Source organism: Monomorium pharaonis, chromosome 11, assembly GCF_013373865.1.
Source record: "Monomorium pharaonis isolate MP-MQ-018 chromosome 11, ASM1337386v2, whole genome shotgun sequence".
Taxonomy (NCBI): Eukaryota; Metazoa; Arthropoda; class Insecta; order Hymenoptera; family Formicidae; genus Monomorium; species Monomorium pharaonis.
The window spans coordinates 6,856,324-6,876,018 of NC_050477.1; the positions used below are offsets into that span (position 1 = coordinate 6,856,324).

Genomic DNA, 19,695 nt, shown 5'->3' on the forward strand with positions numbered 1-19,695 from the left:
CTGACTTCCGGCTAATTTTACACATTGTCCGGAGGTAGTGTAAATTCAGTAAAGCATATGGCCGCCGTCCGCCGTACATTAATAGGTTAGGTTTTTATGATGGCATCAACAGTTGCTGGTTTGACTGTAAACGCATTCCGTTTTTCAGTGTTGCCAGTATTCACTGGCGTTTCGGAACAGCTCAAACCCAGTAATTTCAGTAGCAGTACTGTCAGTACTGTCAGTAGATTTCGGAACGCACCCTTTACACCGAGCACTTGGTACGCGTATCAAGTAGTGAATTTAAGCTGATCAGCCAATGATTAAACACATTCACTAGTTATTTATTATTTGATACGCGTACCAAGTGCTTGGTGTAAACTAGGTCCATAATATACTAGACTGCTAGGCTCGTTATATCAGAGTTATATCAAATAGTAAGTAACTAGTGATTGTGTTTAATCATTGGCTGATCAGCTTAAATTCACTATTTGATACGCGTACCAAGTGCTCGGTGTAAACTAGGGCAATGATTTACCGGAAACAATATGGAATATAACGACAAGCATTTGACAATAAATGCAAATTTATAATAAAAATCTTAGCAATTTTACATTTAAGCCCGGTTCCACAACTTACGGTTAAATTAACTGGCCAATTATTCCATTGGAATTGACCAATCGTATTTGTTAATTTTACGACAAATACGATTGGTCATAATGTTAATTTAACCGTGAGTTGTGGAACCGGACCTTAAGGCCACCGCACAAGCTCTTCCATAACGCGTTAGAGCCACCGCACAAGCTTTTTCGTAAACACGTTACGTTACGTTAAGTGCTCCATAAAGTTTGTACTTAAAATTAAACTTATATCAACGCACAAAGAGGGCCACCGCACAAACTCTTCCATAACGCGTTACGTTACGTTAAGTACTCCATACGAACTTAAGTTGTACTTAAAATTTAACTTAAATCAACGCACAAAGAAATCCTTAACGTAAGAACTTAAGAACTTACGTTAAAAGTTTCTTTGTGCGTTGATGTAAGTTTAATTTTAAGTACGAACTTATAGGTTTGTGGAGCACTTAACGTAACGTAACGTGTTACGAAAAAGCTTGTGCGGGGGCTCTTAGAGTACTTATCTCAGTTTTCTTATATCAATACAACAACTGCGTACAGCCTAGCACCACTAGCACGGCTGACTATAGATAAACTCAGCGCCACCATTTGGTACTACATTTCTAACAGATTTTCGCTTCACTCAAAACTAGAGAGCCTCTGAGGGAGAGAGTGGCAAACCGCGTCTCTTCTGATTCGATAAGGGCTTTAAGCACGCGGTCACATGATCAGATTATCGCTTTCTGTCTCTCTCAGAGGCTCACTAAACAGACAGAGAAACCGCGTCTCTTCTGATTCAATGGGAGCGTTCACGTGATCAGTTTGCCACTCTCTCCCTTAGGCCCGGTTCCACAACTCACGGTTAAATTAACTGGCCGATTATTCCATTGGAATTGACCAATCGTATTTGTCGTTAAGCAAAATTAACAAATACGATTGGTCAATTCCAATGGAATAATCGGCCAGTTAATTTAACCGTGAGTTGTGGAACCGGGCCTTAGAGGCTCTCTACTCAAAACCACAGAGATCGGTTTCCTGAAATATTTAAATCTCATTTACTATTAAAAAATGTCACAATTGTCACAAATGTCTTCTTTCACGAAGTTGCACGTATATTGGAACACTTAATGCATATTTTTTAATATGTATATTTTCAGAATTTTATTATATTTCTGCAACATTACTGGAACATTTTGGCGTAATATTGATATTGCATGTTTCTGAAACGTCTCTGCAATATTACATTACAGCTCGTAATATTGTAACGTTGCAGCAAGCTTCTGTGCTGTATGGGTATTTATCATAAATATTTTATAAATATTTTATAAATATTTTGTGCTATCTAGGTTGTCAATAAAAAAATTATCTAAATCTTCAAATACTTTTATTTTTCTGATATGTTTTACTACAATTATTAAATGTACATAAATAAGCTTAAAATGGCTCAAATACACCGGGATAATTTTGTACTTTAGCGCAAATTCAATTTATCGCTTAAGTTAACAAACAAAAAATTGACTCGGAGCATAAATTAATTTAATGTTAATTAATATTAATAATTTAAATTATACCATCGTCTTCGTGATGACAAAGAGATTCATACATATAATATAATATTTCCCTGGTGAAAATGTAAAATCGGAGCGTGAGTCAAATGTAAAAGGAGAGTAATAGAAGCGTTAACAAACATTCTACAAAGCGTAAATTGGAACAATGAAATATAAAAGAAGCGTTATCACTTCATTGTTCCAATTTACGCTTCGTAGAATGTTTGTTAACGCGTCTATTACTCTCCCTTTACATTCGACTTACGCTTCGATTTTATATTTTCACTAGGGTTTGATTTCAGGGCAGCAATCATGTATAACTTTTTTCTTAAGGCAGAAATGTGAAAAGTAAAAAGTTTCATGTAACTATCTCTTTCTATTGTGTTGAATAGAAAGAGACAGTAACTTTTCACTTTTCATTTTTCACGTTTCCGCCCTAGGGAAAAAATTACATGATCGATACCCATTTATTTAATGCAGAATGCTTCGCCGCCCCGCCGGAAGGGAACGTCTCAGGTAAAACAGACACCATCAATCAGATTGCTGAGTTAGTTAGGGTTAAAATAAATTTACAGAATTTGATTGGTGGTATCCGTGTTACACTCTGTGCGTATTTGGAACTTACTCCTTCGGAAGGAGTGGGGTATGTACATATATACACGCGGGCAGGAATACTTGGCCATATATGAAGTTAGCTGTGTTCTGATTTTCTATATAGAATACGTTACATGCACTATAGAAATCCCGGAACGCATCTAACTTCCCTAAGGCCCGGTTCCACAACTCACGGTTAAATTAACTGGCCGATTATTCCATTGGAATTGACCAATCGTATTTGTTAATTTTGCTTAACGACAAATACGATTCCAATGGAATAATCGGCCAGTTAATTTAACCGTGAGTTGTGGAACCGGGCCTAAGAGAAAAAAGTCGACTACACCGTAACTGTGACTTGACGTAAAGTTAACTTTTTTAAAGACAAAAGAGTCGACTTGAAGTCGACGAATGTCCCAAGAAACGCCGATTAAGGCCAGTATTCATAGTCAGGTCTTATATTTAAAATCGTCTTAAGTTTAAGTATTATTTTAAGATGTCAATCAATCACAAAACTGTGTTAGCATCTTTAAGTGATTGAGACGATCTTGAAATAAGATTCGACTATGAATACCGGCCTTAAAGTCGACTTCCCGTCATGACGAAAAGTCGATTTGCCGTCAACTTTAAACGTCTTTCAGTCAACTTTCTACGCAGGTCGAAAACGCGGAAATTTTGGATGGAAGTATATTTTTAAGATTATGAGTAGATGTTTAACTCGTCCTGTCAAATATGAAGAAAAGTTTTCGGGAATTATCGAAACGTCAGAGAAATAGCTAGACGTACTTTGCTGCTTTATCATCGTGATTTTGAACCTCGAGATCCTGTTTCAAACAGTGATCGTTATGGTGGTGATATTCTTCCTAAGTCATCTGCGATAACTCAATAAATAATTTGGCAGACGTTTCGTTTTCCGATGCAACACCTTTACAAATTAATAATGAATCAGAAGTTGATAGCAGTGACAATAATGATAATTAACACGAAATCATTTACGTCTAATGAATGACGCAGATAGAGCAATAGCACTGATAAAACATATAGCTGGGATATATGCGGTTCTCGAACGTAGCCCTAGTCGACTTTCCGTCAACTTTTAAAAGTCGACTATTTAGAAGTCGACATTTAGTCGACTTTGTTAACTGTGCTCTTACTAGGATTCATATGGTCAGGCATCCTTGTCCGCATGTCTATGTACAGTGTATACATAATTGTATTCTAGTGTGTCGTTTAAAGTGAAAAAAAATTTACCGTTCTAGGATTAAATTTGTCATGCTATCTTAAAAAATTTCTTATTGTAAAAGATATGTAAAAGACAGGAATTTAAATGTTTCTCTCTCTCAAATTTATAAAAAAAATTACTTTTAAATAAAATATAAATGATGTAAAAAATATTTTTTTAATACTTCTAAATTTAATCAGATTATTAATGATTATAGAAATAGAATTTTTCAATAAAAATAATAGAAATTGTTTTTTATGTTGTATGAAAATGAGAGAAAAAAATGAAGATGCTGGAAGATAGATTAATTATGATTTAGCATGAAAGTTAGTGATGCAATGGCGAATCTGTGATTTTTCACACGTCAATTCAATTTTTGTCAATTAAACAACGCTACAGCTATTTCCTTGATTGAGACGCATTTTGCTACTCTTTGAAATGGTAAATCCCGGACAGCATTGATCCTGTTGCATTAACAACTGAGAGTTGCTAAAATCACTACTGATCGCTGCTGTGCATCTCGATTCGCTTTCGTTGTCAATTATCGTCGCGGCCGCGTTCACTGTTCGCGTTTGTAGATTAAGATTCAATGATAAGTTCGACTCATCTTCGGAACTCTGTGAAGACGAGGATGTAATGGCATTGATCTTCACTTCCGGTTTCACGTGCACACTCGTCGATTGATTATCTACTCGCGATGACAAATTATTGCGATGCTGCCGGAAATGTTCCTCTGTGTCGTTTAGAAGAGAATTGAACATATCTGATGCATTTCTGATACCTACCGCACCCATAGAATTTGATCGACACTCTGCAACAAAAGGTAAAATTTATTATTCTCTATTGTACTATATCTATTACGAAAAATACACACAAAAATGTATTCTTTAAAAAATGTAAAAATGCCTTCATTCAAGAATATTTTATACTTAAACAAAGGCTAAGCATAAATATTTTTTTAAATTATTCTTAAAGCTAATTAAAAATTCTTTTTAATTGGAAATAAAATTTACTTTAATTAAAGAATAAAATTGCATTAGTTTAACTCTAAATGTGCTCGTATTAGACTGTAATTTTTCTTTTAATGAGTCTTTTTTCAACTTTACTCAAAATAAATTTAATTTAAGGATGTATCGGACTGAAGTTCAAAATGGTACAAAGTTGCTAAAAATTTGTGAAATTGTTCTCTTAGTTTCCTTAATATACTGCAAAAAATTGAAAACGCATCCACTAAACGGTTGCTCAGTTATAACTATTTTAATTTTTACTGATTTTACATTGTATCCTTTTCTATCTTATGGAAAAAGACGATCTTGACGAATGAAACAGCTAAAAAAATATAGAAGAAATAGTACCAGTGTTTTGAATTTTTTTGTACATCTAGTATATGAGTAGATAAAAATATCTGCCAAGTTTCAATTGTCTTCACTACACCGTTTTAAAGAAATAAAATATAACTTGAGATAATTGTGCATTTTTACTGTCAAAAGTTTAAACTCATAAGTGAAAAAAATACGTGAAAAATACCTTCGTAAGAGTAAAAATAAGACTCCAACTATCGTTCAAGTTTTTTACATCTAGATTTACTATGCGTTAGGCAGGTAGATATTTAAGTATTTCAAATTTCATGCACTTTTGTCTAAGATTGTATATTCGATACACCTTTAATTTAAACATATTATTTCTTGAATAAAAGTTTTCATAATTCTATCTTTATTTTTTTTCGAGATTTTTTATAGACCGACATAGTTCAATCTAGTATTACGTGTCGATGGCGAAATCTTATTTCTTTCCGCGCTGTTAAGGGGCGAGTCCGTTTTATTCACCGAAAAAGTTTATTTTGTTCACGAGAAACACACCACGTACGCAGCGGTGGGTAGTTAAAAAAAATTATTTTAGAATAAAAAAATATAGAAAAATAAAATATACTACACGCAAACCTATTTATTTTTTTATGTAAGTAAACATTTCTAGTTAAGGGTTTAAGAATAAAAATTTATTTGCAACAAGGATTTATTTTTGTGTGTATAAATATAATTTCCTCATTAGTTTTCAATACGATTTGCTAAGCTATCGTAGTAATGAGAACGCGATGGTACAGTATGGCATTTTTTTCTCCTTTCCCAACTTGTGAAAAAGAAGAAGGAAAAAGATACATCTCACCTCGTATTTCCATATTCTTTGTTGGTGAATTTGCGACCGATCGTCGTGCGACATCTTGAAAAGTGATAGGGGAATATATCCTTCTCTCCTCGGAGAAGAATCCTGAGGATCCTGGTGGCGTCGGGGACGACATCTTTGATGAGCCTCTACGTTTCGACAGCGCTATATCTCCCAAGGCCGACTTGTCAAATATGCCTGGACTTATCAGACCTATCGCTCCCATCGAGGAAATTCTTTTCTCGAAGCTTTTAGTATGCCATTGGTGAGGTTCCTGTATAGTGATTCCCTTGGTTGTGACAGAACGACGTTCTCGCTTTTCTAACCAATAGGTCTTCATTGTACCTATTGCAATTAATATACATACACATATGTATACATACACAAGGGCACGCATGAGCACAAGCCCATGTATATCACACAATAAAATTGTCTCTGATAAACATGACTTAGGGCTGGTTGTTCCAACTTACCTATCAGGTAAATATGTATCTCTCCTTATTTATTTAAGAAAAAATAAAGTTAGACACATGCTCACCTAATAGGTAAGTTTATCAAGAACCTACCCTTGGAACAACCTACCCTTAAGGCCTTAAAATCTTAAGAGGATGCTAAACAGCCCGTCAAACTTGATCGAGGTTGATAATGTAGAGTCATTCATTTATCCTTGTTTATAAAAATATTTGGTTCAAAATACTAGTTATGTAGCTTATACGTACAAATGAATAGTACACCGCAGTTTGGAATAGATTCAGGAATAAGACTATATTCGTCAAATTACGATTACAAGTCGTAAAAAAAAGTTATTTATTGGATTAAATTTTGTTCATTTAAGCGCTTTTACTAGAGATTTCTCAGTGAAAGCGCTTAAATAAACAAAATTTGATCCAATAATTAACTTTTTCTTACGTTATGTAATCATAATTTGACGAATTATGGGAGCGTCCAAAATAGCCACGTATGTTATACTTGAACATGCGCAGCGATCATATCCTCATGCTTTTTGGCCACAAGCGCATCCTCTGTCTATATAGCACAAGCCATGCAAAAAATGCGTGAATATTAAATATCTACATATGTATTTTAACGAGCATCTTATTTTGCGTGGAAAATCGCGTGGCCATTTCGGACGTGGCCGTTTTGAACGTGGGCAAATTATATCCACTCGACGAATATAAGTCTTATTCCTCAATCTATTCCGAACTACAGTGTACCATTTATTTGTATGTATAAGCTACATAACTTGTATTTTAAAGCGAATATTTTTATGAACAAATAAACTTATAAATTTTTTTGCATTTTCGATCTTGATCTAATCGTCTTCGAGTTTATTTGTGTACGTACTTTAAACGTGTAAAAGTATTTTCAATTCTGTAAATTCAATTCGAAACTAAATGGTTGAATAGAATGTCGGTAAAATAGACGACTTTAGGATCCCCTTAAGCAGAATTTTTATCCTCGAATCAGCAATGTAAAACGCAATTCAAATTGATCTTTACCCTTCCCCTTCACCTCGATTTCTCCACGTTCTTTAACCTTGTATGAAGGTGATAACAATTCCTTGGTGGATTGAGATATATGTATCTGCATGGCTTGGCTTGTCGCTTCCATGCGAGCTGCTGTATTGACCGAATCGCCGAAGAGGCAGTATCGCGGCATCTTTAAGCCAACGATACCGGCAACAACCGCGCCGCTGTGAATGCCAACACGTATCTGAAGATGATTGCCTATAGAAATTTTCTTTCCTTTAGTTCAGCTATCTAATGTTTAATTATCTATACTACTTCTATTCAACTTCATATGATGATATCGGTAAAATACATTACATTGGATAAGTGTCTTCAAAATAAGTTTAGCAGAGAACAGAATATAAAAGAGATATAATACAATTCTTTTTTGTCAGTTTTTATTAAACAGAACCTATAATGAAATTAATATTTACAGATGACATAAATCAATTTAAATGTCAAAAAATGTATCTCTATAAAGGAATAATTTTTAACATTTTACACCTTATTTCTAACAATAAGACTAATTATAGCAATGATTTTATGAGTCTCTATGGACTCATCATAAGAGTCAAATATCAACATTAGTTAAAAATTCGAAAAATATAACAAGATAAAAAATAGATTCTAAGAAAACTCAAACAATTTTGGGAAAACTACAAAAATGTATACGATGACAAAATTGACAATTTCTTCCACATTTTGTAATACACATATATACCTGTTGAACGGTCCTTGAGATCAGTTATTGCTTCAACCATATCGAGTGCCATATCGCATACGCGATCTGCATGATCGTTTTCTTTTACTGGCGCACCAGAGACTACCATGTAAGCGTCACCGATAGTTTCAACCTTGAATAAAAAGAGGAAGAATCGCGTAATTATTTGTTAAAAATATATATTACCATTTTTTTTATCATAAGTTTTATTAAAATTAAATTCGTTGCCAGATGGAATAAATAATGCAATAATACGAGAATGAGATTCATATTAGGTATAAAATTGAACGAGGTCTCCCAAAAGATAATAATGTATTTGGGTATCCTTTTTTCTAGATTCTAAAGAATACCTTGTAAACTCGATTTCTTTCGGTTAAAGTATCAAACAACGAATACATGGCATTTAACATGGACACAACTTCCATTGGTGAAATTCTACTGCAAATCTCGGTAAAGGTCACTACGTCCGAAAACAGAATCGATACACTATCGAACATCTGCAAATAGATGAAGTAAGAACGAATGATTTTAGTTATTAGGAAGGCATCTACTAATTAACGTAATATCATGTATCTCTATAAGCTTTAGTAATATTATTTTGCACAATTTTGCATAGATTTTGTAAACAAATGTATGGTATGATACTGCATGGTTATTATTTTAATATTGTAGCGTGCGCGCCGCGGAAATGAAAGACACTTTTATAACTGTAAAACCAAGCAGCTTTATTAACGCGTCCGACAAGGCTCGAGACCGAGACTCGTTGTTTATACGCGTCGTCAAGCGCTCGTCAGCTGATAACGCTCGGTCCAGGAAATCAATAGTATTGATCCGTCTTCGAACAGCTGAGTCGCGGTCGCGGAGTATACCGGGCGACGCACGCAACAATATTATATTAAAATAAAGAGAAGAATATTTATTATTTTATTTTTATTAGAAAAGATAGAACTTGTTATTGCTGTTATTGTTGTTATTCTAATTGTGCCGCATAAAGATTTTTTTTCGTTTTACTAATAGCACTTTAATAATATAAGTAAATAAAAGAATCAAGACTTGAATTTCTCACTTTACCCTTATTAATCATACCTCACAAGTGTCAATTGGACTTTCACCATTCCTCAAACGGTCTGCGACCTGTTTGGGAATCATTTGATATAGTAACTCATCCGTACGTTTCATTTCTTCATCCAATTTCCTCATTGATTCCTCCAATTTTTTACTCTTCAGCTGTTCTTGATCTAACGCCAGTTTTAATTCTACGGATTGTTGAGTCCCAGCAAGCATGAGATCTCTGTTAAATCGTTAAGTCGATAGTTAGATCAGTTGCTTGAAACACCAGAGAACTTAATCCCTAGTAGTAACCCTATAATACATTGGTAGTACATTGGCTAATATTGGCTAAACATTGGTTATATTGGGACATGCATTGGCCAATGTTTTTCCCATGTAATGTCAATATTGGTCATAAAATATTGGTTCCAAATCAGAATGCAATTAATGTCTAATATGAAACATTAATTGGTTTGACATTGGTCCAATGTTGAACCAATATTGAACCAATATTACTGCTTAGACAAATTGGCTAAATAAAGTAAAACGTCTACTTTACAATATTGAACCAATATTGGGAATATTGCTTTTACATTACTTCCCATTACGCCAATGTTGTGCTACTAGGGATCTATTATCAAAGAGATAGAAATTTTTTTCAAATTTAGTTTTCAATGTACATATATAAATACAGGCGACAGTATTTTCTCTAATACTGAGATTAACTAATCTGTTACAACCATTAAAGAAGATATAGAATAAAAGACTGAAAAATTCTTTACCGACTAAAATCGTGCATTGAAAGATCGTTTATATAGAGACCTGTTGCTATTAAAGCATTCAAATCGGGCATGACAGGCGTCCCGAGATACATCATCATTTTCCAATTGTCCATGTATATCATTTGACCTAAAAAAATGCTTTAATAATCAAACTAGCATTATCTCATTTTTATATAATACAAATACTGATGATTGCTTTATCATTTCGTATAATAAAAAATAAAAAAGAAATCTGTTATAATTAAATAAAGTAAATAAAAAGTAAGTAATAATTAATGGCTGTTTGATTGATTGATTAACCAAGAGCAAACTAAGCAATTAACCTTTTAAAATTGATTAATAAATATAAACGTACCCTTTAAACGTAATGTCTTATCTTCTACTGTTTCAAGTTCATCGCTCAAGAGAGTTTCATTCCTGTGTCGATCATTTAATCGTTCCGTAAGCACTGGCTCAACAGTGACTAACTCAAAAATGTTGTTTGTTCTATTCAATATCTAAATAATAAAAAATAAGTCAGTCGAAACCAACTCGAGAATTATACTAACAAATTTAGAAAAGTTTGATCAGAGAAATTTCTATATACGTAAATCAAGTACTTGGAAACATGGATTAGACCGTCGCTACTTGTTGATAAATTTATATTAGTTGTCTCTCTTTGCTACATTTTCTCTTACGTTTATTAAATTTACCGATTGAAATTTAAATGCAATAAGTGGTCGAACCAAATCGAAGAAGTATGTGATCTTCTTGCCAACCAGATCTGGCAATATAACCATTAATGAATTGCCGATACTCCTAACGACCATATCTGATCTGAAATTTAAACGTCAACTGAATAGATATTTTATTAAAAAATCGATTTGCACGCAGTTTTTAATTTTTAAACAATTTTATTTTATTTCTGTGCTTGAATTTTTGAATAACTGGCGAAACTTCGAAAATGTTCATGCTTCGATTTAGTTTAAATTTTAAAAATAGGTTTTCTTTTTTATTAAAAAAAGCATATGCTAGAAGGAGTTTCACCGACTCGAAGGTTAAAAATGTGAAACATAACGTGTAATGGGCTGCGCCCCTTCCCTACATCCCTGCCTAAAAAACTATATCCTTCTTTCCACCTAGCACCCAATAATATGTATATATTAGAAACGGACGGCGTATACTTAACTGCAGTCCTGTATAGGTGTGCGATTAGATAACGGAGTATGCTCATGTCGCATTTTGTCGCTACATTTTATTAATATAATAGATATCCAAATATAGTTGATTAATCATCAACTTTAACATTAATATTTCGCTAATAATTTATACATAATAGATTAATATCTCCCTTTTCGTTGCCAGATTCTTTTGTTTTGTGCAAAAACGTGTCAATTGACTACATTTTATCAAAATTTAAGAGAAAAACCGTAAATTAAATATTTACCAAAAATTCTTTGGATCTTTGTGTGTGTGAATCAATGAAAATCCTTCTCGCTTATATATTTTTTATTTAAAAGAAACCTATTTTCAAAATTTAAACTAATTCGGAGCGTAGACGTTACCGGAAGAATAACCAAATAATTTAATTATTCAACTATTATAACTAAAATTTATACTAAATTTAGAATTTGATCTTGAAAATAAGTGTACACACGGACACATTTTTTCATACAATTATATATTTTTTAACACTCACCCAAAGACTATGCAGAAGGGAAAGATCTCAAAGAGCACACACGCCCCGATGGGCAAGTGTTTCTCTTCACGGGTCATCGCGAGCGATGCCAGAGTGAAGGCTCGATTGTCAAAGGTAAGTTGAAAGGTCACGTGTACAGTGTCGAAAAGCACTTCCTCGCGTACCAGCTCGATCTGCAACTCCTTGTGATAAAAGTGTCGGGCGACTTCTCTTATTTGACCCATTGTGTAGTAAACAAAACCCCGGCGTTTGCTTCGGTAATGAAGAGTCAATCCTGCAACATTTATCAATTTCTACAATTTTAATTCTAATTTTAAATATTACTAGTAAAACTCATAGACCAAAATAATGTTTTCCCCCTCCCCGCTCTCCTTCATTTAAAATCTTATATTTATATTATAGTTGTAAACAAATTGTAATTAATGTCAATTAATAAGTCTAAGAGCGAAAAAATATCTTGGGAATTTTGTTGAGACTCTACTAACAGCTTTGTAACTCACCTTGACGAGTCTCGTTTTCGCAGATAAACGAAGGCGCTCGCATTCTTGGATATGAAAACTTGAGATACTCGTGGAGGTTGTCTAGACCGTTGAGAAAATCCCTCACATGCCGTCCGAGTACTGAGAGTACGCGATCGTAACCATATTGACCAACGAATCCTACAAAGTGTACACCCATTTGATCGAAGAATTCCTTTTCCGTTACGCCGAGTACCTGAAGAGTAAGTATGCTTGAATTTCTTAACAGTACCGAATAAAGCCATTTTTATTCGCTTTTGCCAGTAAACCGAATGATTTATTGTATAAAATACTCCATATAATATTTACTCCACATTTTGTATTTATTACTCAATTAAGCGTTATGTAGTACGCTTAAACATTATATCGATTTTGTATCAAACCATTGTATTAAAACACAATGTTGACCAATATAAAATTTATTAAATGATTAAATGTGTAACGACGAAGCGATATAAAAAATTAAATATCTTACGAGATATTTCATATTTTACTTTTATGAAAAACGAAAAAGTACGAAGAAAACGATACACATCGCAGACCCACCTGAATTGCTTTTTTTGCTAATCTTGGTATTAGGTTTTCCGGATAGACCTGGTGAACGCTAAAACTCGGCTGATCCACGGATGCCTGCCTACGAATTTCCTCCCATCTGTCCTCACCATAAACTTGCCTTATATATTCGGCTAGATTCTCCAAGATTAGACCATACATATCTCTTCTTTAAACGAGTCCTGTCAAAGAAATTACGTGTTTCTATTAAAAACACATAATTTTTCGTTAATATGAAATTATACGCGATCAGTGTTGCACAATTAAGAGTCTCTTCTAATACGAGTATTTACTATTTCAAGTATATCTATTAAATTTCTATTGGTGCTTTTGTCAATGTAATAATTCTCAAATATGCAGATGACGGATTTACAGATCGATTCTTTTCAAAAAAGTAACATAAAGAAAAATCTAGTCTTTCTCCATAAAATATGCATCTAATGAATATTGAAACATTTTCACTTGTTACGCTTGGTAGATATATATACACGCTTTGTTAATTTTGAGCAATATTTTTTAAACTTCCGTTATTTTTTTATTTCACCATGATCACTGACCTCGCTCACTAAAAGGCTAAAACGATCCCATATGTACTATGGGATTGGTCCCTTGAATTCAAATCAACTTGGCATATGGATAAGAGCGCGATTATTATTAGATCGTTCATAATTTCGCTCACGTATGTCGACTCATCGATGACCCTGCGCCGTTGATTTATTTAAAACGTTTCAACAATGTCAATAAGTTTAAGCTTTAGTTATTCGCATGCAGAAAGTATTCAAACGATTTTGATAATAATAATGACTAATTACTTATAATAATTACTTTTTGGTATAACAAAATAAACCCTAAAAATAGCGACAGTGTAAGAATAATTAACTTTGACTCTTTGAGTTATGAATATTACGTTTGACAACCCGTAGGAAAAAATTATGCAAAAATTATTGCATAAGAAATTGCATATTTTTGCGCATGAATTTCTGCAGTTTTTACAGATTTTTGTACAAAGTTTTCGCCTTTAGAATTTTTTGTAGAAAATTTTACAGAATTTTATGTAATTTTTTCTGATCTGAAGGCACAAAACTTCAGAAAATATTACATAAAATTCTGCAAAATATTCTGCAGAAAAATTCTGAAGACGAAAACTTTGTACAAAAATATGTAAAAACTGCAGAAATTTTTGCACAAAAATATGCAATTTTTTGTGCAGTAATTTTTGCATAATTTTTTCCTACGGGAATGAAAGAGAAGAGAGAAAGAACTTACATTCGTTAAAAAAACAAGTGATCAAATAATTTACAAAAAACAAATATGTCCTTTTTAATCATTTGACGATAGCATACTAAAGAATATAACTTCGGTCCTTAAGAGGGTCGTTTCCTATAAACGGCAAAAAAAATAGGCAATTTTTTGGGAATTTTTAAAAATGAAAGTATTACACCAAATGTTTTGAAACTATACAGTGTGTTCATTCGACATTTATGACGTATAAAAATTTTTTTTGTTCCGTAATTATCGATATATATACTAATACATATTAGAGAAACCTTTTTTCATTCGTTCGTTCGAAACGGTGTGCCGCTTAGCGTCCCTCAAAGTGGTCTGAAACAAATAAACAAAATTTTTTTTATTTACATGACCATAGTTTTTAGATGAATATGTTTTACAAAAAAAATTAATTTTACGTCTTTTTTTAAATAAGGTGAAAATTATTAGCAAAAATTGAAAAAAAAAAGTTCAGTGCTGCCATTTTGTTAATATTAATTTAAAAAAATTTTTTTTACACTTATCTAGAAATTATGGTCATGTAGATAAAAAAATTTTTGTTTATTTGTTTCAGACCACTTTGAGGGACGTTAAGCGGCACCGTTTTGAAAAAATGAAAAAAAGATTTCTATAATATGTATTAGTATATATATATATATATATATGTACATCAATTATTTTGGAATAAAAAAATTTTTTTATACATTATAAATGTTGAATAATAATACTGTATAGTTTTAAAACATTTGGTGTAATACTTTTATTTAAAAAAATTGCTACAAAATTGCCCTTTTTTTTGGTCCTTTACAGAAACAATCCCGCTATCTCCCCTCATCGCGCTTTATTCGTTTTAAATATAAAACTCATTCAATCATACTTAAATATTTCACTAATAAGGCCAAGAACAACTATTGAAAATCAACTTATTTCATTATTGATATTGTATGAGATAGATCTCATGGCATTTGTGCATCAAGCATCTGCGCTTCTATTTATAAGAAGCACTTTCGCAAGAGCGTAAAGTCACTAGAAAAATATCCTGAAATAAACACTCACTCGTTCAATCGAATATATTTGAAAACTTATAAGCGCCATCAAAAGAATATAAGTTTTCAAATATATATTGAAGTTATTTCAACAATTCTTTACGTTGATGAAAAAAACGCACCTTTGTACAAGAGTGATATATTACAATGCAAAACATTTTACTGCTAAAACGACATTCCATTTTTCATTAGACGCAAAAAGTAAACAACTAAAATTTTATTCAGCAAAAATAATTGGTTGAATCTACGCTCGCCTTTTCTCCTCTCTCTCTTCCTCTTTCCCCTTTCTCTCTGCTTAATTATTTTTCTATAAAAAATTTTGATTTTGATTTTCTCATCGAAGTGATAATCTTGTTCCCATATTAGTCAAGTGCTGTAAGTATACTTTGCTTTGCTTCAACAGGATATTCACGATACTTGCTCTAATAGTAATTTTACAAATAAATTTATTCTCAGAACTTTCTCTCTATATTCTTTATCGACGGAATAGATAATACACTAAAAAGAAACAATAATAAAGCCTAGATAATAGTTACTACGCTTTGTTGAAATAATTTCTATGCTTCGTTAACATAACCGTTTAATTACTATTAATATATATAATTATAAAATATTATATATATTTGGTTACATCAATCAAACATTTAATTAAAATTATTTCACCAAAGTTTAGTGAAATAATTTTATTAAACATTAATAAATTTTTTTCTCAGTGTAATATTAAATAATTATTCGTGTGCTAACAAGATTTACCCGTATATCGGTTTTACATCGAAAATATAATAATAGCGATAGTTATAAAGTAACATTCTTTATTTATGTGCGCGCACGCGCACAATATATTATATTTGTTTAAATTTATAGTATAGTTGTTAGTATTTATATTATAGTTGCATACATTTTTAAATATAATTTATACTTTCTTAATCGTTCTATTACAGTTGTTACAACTATCTCATTACCCAGTATACACTGAGAAAATAGTTTGGTAAGAAATGTACTACCAAATGTCGAGTGAAATAATTTTGTAATAATCACTAAATATTTAGAAAAGTAAATTAACTAAATGTTTAATATTTATTAAGCTGTAATTTCATTTAACATTTGGTAATTACCAAACTTTATTTTACCTTATTATTACCAAACTTCTTTTTTCAATGTACAAAGTCAACTTTGATATACATCGTGCATTACTTACCTCGCTCTCTTGGTAAGCTAAACGATCTTCTTGCAAGTCTTTCGGACGTTCTTTACAGAGTCTCGCGATGGCAGTAGCTTTTCAAAAATGACCGATTACACTTTTCGCGGTAAATGCGGAATCGTGTGTTCCGCGGCACAGTGCCGTCTACGGAATAATCAGATAGATTCGATAAACTCTCCCACTACTTTCCATAACTTTTCAATCTCGTCTTTCTCCCCACTTATTCCTGCTTTCCTCTTCCATCGTTCCATTTTCTTTCCTCAATCTATTTAGGCTCTATATAGATGATCTCTTTCCACCCCTTCTTCCTGCAATCAGGGTCGGATGAAGACAACATTTATTAAATTCAATTTTATTATATTTTTGAATATTTTTGTTGATAAAAGAAAAAAGATTTGGAAAATAAAGATTTAAAAAAGGTAAAATTAAATACAAGTTTTTATTCAATATTCATTTCTGCCATTAAAATTAAAGTAATTTTTCTCTACATAGAAGAGTAGAACAATTGATTCAACTCGTACAATTTAATTCTGAATAGAATTCCAAATGATATTCGACTCAATAATAATTCTTATCCGTTATTTTAATTCTTACTCTTTATAATAAATTTTTCTTCGGCAAAAAAGAAAGATATAAGGATAAAGGGAAAAAAATGTGCATGGGTTATTGTGCGCATACGCAAGAGAATTGGTGTCAGTCATCTATCGTCGTTAAAAATTGGTATCTGCTCGTGACTGCAGACGATTATTTCGATTACAAAATGAAATGAAAATGAAATTGTCGTCGATGATCAAGGTCCGTTTCTGTCTACTTGATCTTCTCTCTCTCGCGGCTGTTAGCTAATAAGATCCTTGAGGACCCTTCGCGTGTCAAGTTGACTTGATTGTGAAATACGTTTCAAATTATTCCGCTTGCGTCGCGCCGCGGCGCACCGATTAGCTGTTACGGTTAATTAGATTGAGTCTCCCCCTCTGCTTATAATAATCGCGATCGCATTTAATCGGGATATGCGATTTAAGATAGCTCTCTATCATCGCCGCGCCGATTCTTCCTTCGCGACTCTCTTCTTCGGCTTTGATAGAATAAATTTTTTCATGTATTTTGTATAAATACGTTGAATTTCTATGTAAATCCAACATTTATCATTATTTCTTTTTATATGTTATAGTGACCAACGGATTAGAAAATCGAAACCAATATCTCGAAGAAACTTGGCCTTTTTTAAATTTTCCTCTCTTTATTCATCTTCTTCGTTTGCTACGCAAGTCCTTTGAGAAGAAAAATCTTTTCTCATCGCTAACATAGCAAACTTTAAACGAGCAAAAATGTACATCACTTTTGTTTTAATTAAAGGAAAAGTTGAAATGAGAAGTTTGCGATATCTCTCACGATATCGCGCGTGTCGTTTCAGTTCTTTCTCGACACGTTGAACTGCGCATTGGCGCGAACAGCACAACCGCACAACTGCGGTACTATTGCGATTGACGAGGTGAGGGCTTGGGGCTTGAACTCGGGACTCGAGGGGGGGGGGGAACGATGCTTCGGCAAATGTATCACATATTGTGCCAGGTATGTCACACGACTGATCCTTTCAAGACAATTAAAATCTTGAACGATTTTTGAAGAGTCATTCGAATGACACACGCGAAGTGACATTCACCGCTTGTGGTACGAATATTACCGCGATTATTATTGCTTACGTGCAAGAGACGGAAACGACGTACTCACTCGGGATCAATCCGCGAGCGAAAGAGTACGCGCGCGTATGCGCGTGGCATTTCTCCCTCTACGCGAGGTAGAATCGAATCGAGTTGACGAAATACACGCACGCGTGCGCGCAAGCAAGCTATCCTTTCAGTCCTTGCACACATCGCGTATGCACGCACGCACGCACGCACGCACACACGCGCGCACACACACACACACACACACACACACACACACACACACACACACACACACATGTGCGCGCGCGCGTGCAATGTCATTAAATTTCATCTATATACAAGTATTTTGCTTTATGTGAGTCTGCGTTTGTTGAGCAAAAAATCCTTTAATTTTGAAACTTTTCTACGTAAATTTAATAATATTTAGTTTAATGACAACTGACTGTATGTTTATCTGTAAGACACGATTAAGATTTTAACGAAATGAATTAAATATTTGACAATAACTCTCATTGCATGTCAAACAACTGGCCAGAATAAAACAATTGTCGCCATCGTTGATTGTCTATATTGTCCAAACTTGACAACAGAATAAGAATTATATACATATAATATACATTAAGTTTTGTGCTTTTATAGTACAAAAATTTTTTCGATAAAATACGTTGCGGCGTATTTTTTTCAAATGTGCACGAATACGTAACGGAACACGAACAATTATTTAATAATTAGCGAATAACGAATAACAATTTCAAATATTAATTTACTATTATTGAATTTTGAATATGATCAAATATTTAAAAAATATCGAAATGTGTCTATGTGAATCTCGTGATGATCGTAATCACATTCGTAAAATCATTTTTAAGATAGATTGAGTTCTTCTCAAGTCATGCAAAATCACGAGCTATGAATTAGAATCTATATGACGATGATCTTGTATGAGTATTCCCTCCTTATCGTAAATAGAAAAAAATTCCACGGTCACATAATACGAAAAACCTGGTGTAATAACTATAACAAAATCAGTAATGAAGAAAGTGTACTGTAAAAATACTGTTATATTATTAAATAGTAGTCACAGAGAAAAAAGATTTTGTTTGGGTAGAAGATTCTTTTTCACAATTGTAGAAAACTTTTACAAAACTCCTGTAATCGATATATTGCACAGCGAGTAGATAACATCGAAAATATGTGTGCGTAAGAATCTATCGACGAAAAGGCAAAAAATAGAAATAATGATTTCGTGATTAGATACCATAATTTGGAACAATTTGTTTCTATATATATCTACCTGTTATAAAATCTTCCCTTGAAATGAGTATCAAACAGTTGAAGATGCTTCAATTCTTTTGTCGTAGTGTCTTTGCATAAAAAAATAAGCAAATTATAAAAAACCGATAGACTTAATTAACCGATAAAAACATAATTTTTTAAACTTGGTTTATTAAACTCAGAAATAGATTCTTTTTATAGAATGTACAAAATATCCGATTACAAAATTAATATCACTATGACTTTCAAATCTTATTACTCTATACGCACCAATTTCCATCTTATTTGAAAAACTGACAAAAATTTCTTACA

General features: G+C 32.8%; 1 protein-coding gene across 5 annotated transcripts; it reads right to left on the reverse strand.

Annotated features, from left to right (window-relative positions):
• Positions 1-1,963: 1,963 nt before the first annotated feature.
• LOC105840591 (soluble guanylate cyclase 88E) lies at positions 1,964-18,238 on the reverse strand. 5 transcript variants are annotated; one of them, XM_012687561.3, is made up of 14 exons: positions 18,142-18,238; positions 16,439-16,749; positions 12,923-13,110; positions 12,359-12,572; positions 11,859-12,132; positions 10,858-10,996; positions 10,536-10,677; positions 10,181-10,307; positions 9,435-9,639; positions 8,699-8,845; positions 8,349-8,481; positions 7,619-7,846; positions 6,123-6,464; positions 1,964-4,770 (listed from the first exon to the last, which is right to left on the reverse strand). In XM_012687561.3, exons 3-14 carry the CDS (start codon positions 13,088-13,090, stop codon positions 4,343-4,345), a joined length of 2,547 nt encoding a protein of 848 aa, XP_012543015.1. In that variant the 5' UTR covers positions 13,091-13,110; positions 16,439-16,749; positions 18,142-18,238; the 3' UTR covers positions 1,964-4,342. The 5 variants fall into 5 exon arrangements, with proteins under 5 accessions (XP_012543015.1, XP_012543017.1, XP_036149628.1 ...); XM_012687563.3 differs by having other exon boundaries at positions 17,120-18,217; XM_036293735.1 differs by adding an exon at positions 14,476-14,530 and having other exon boundaries at positions 16,439-18,217.
• Positions 18,239-19,695: the final 1,457 nt, after the last annotated feature.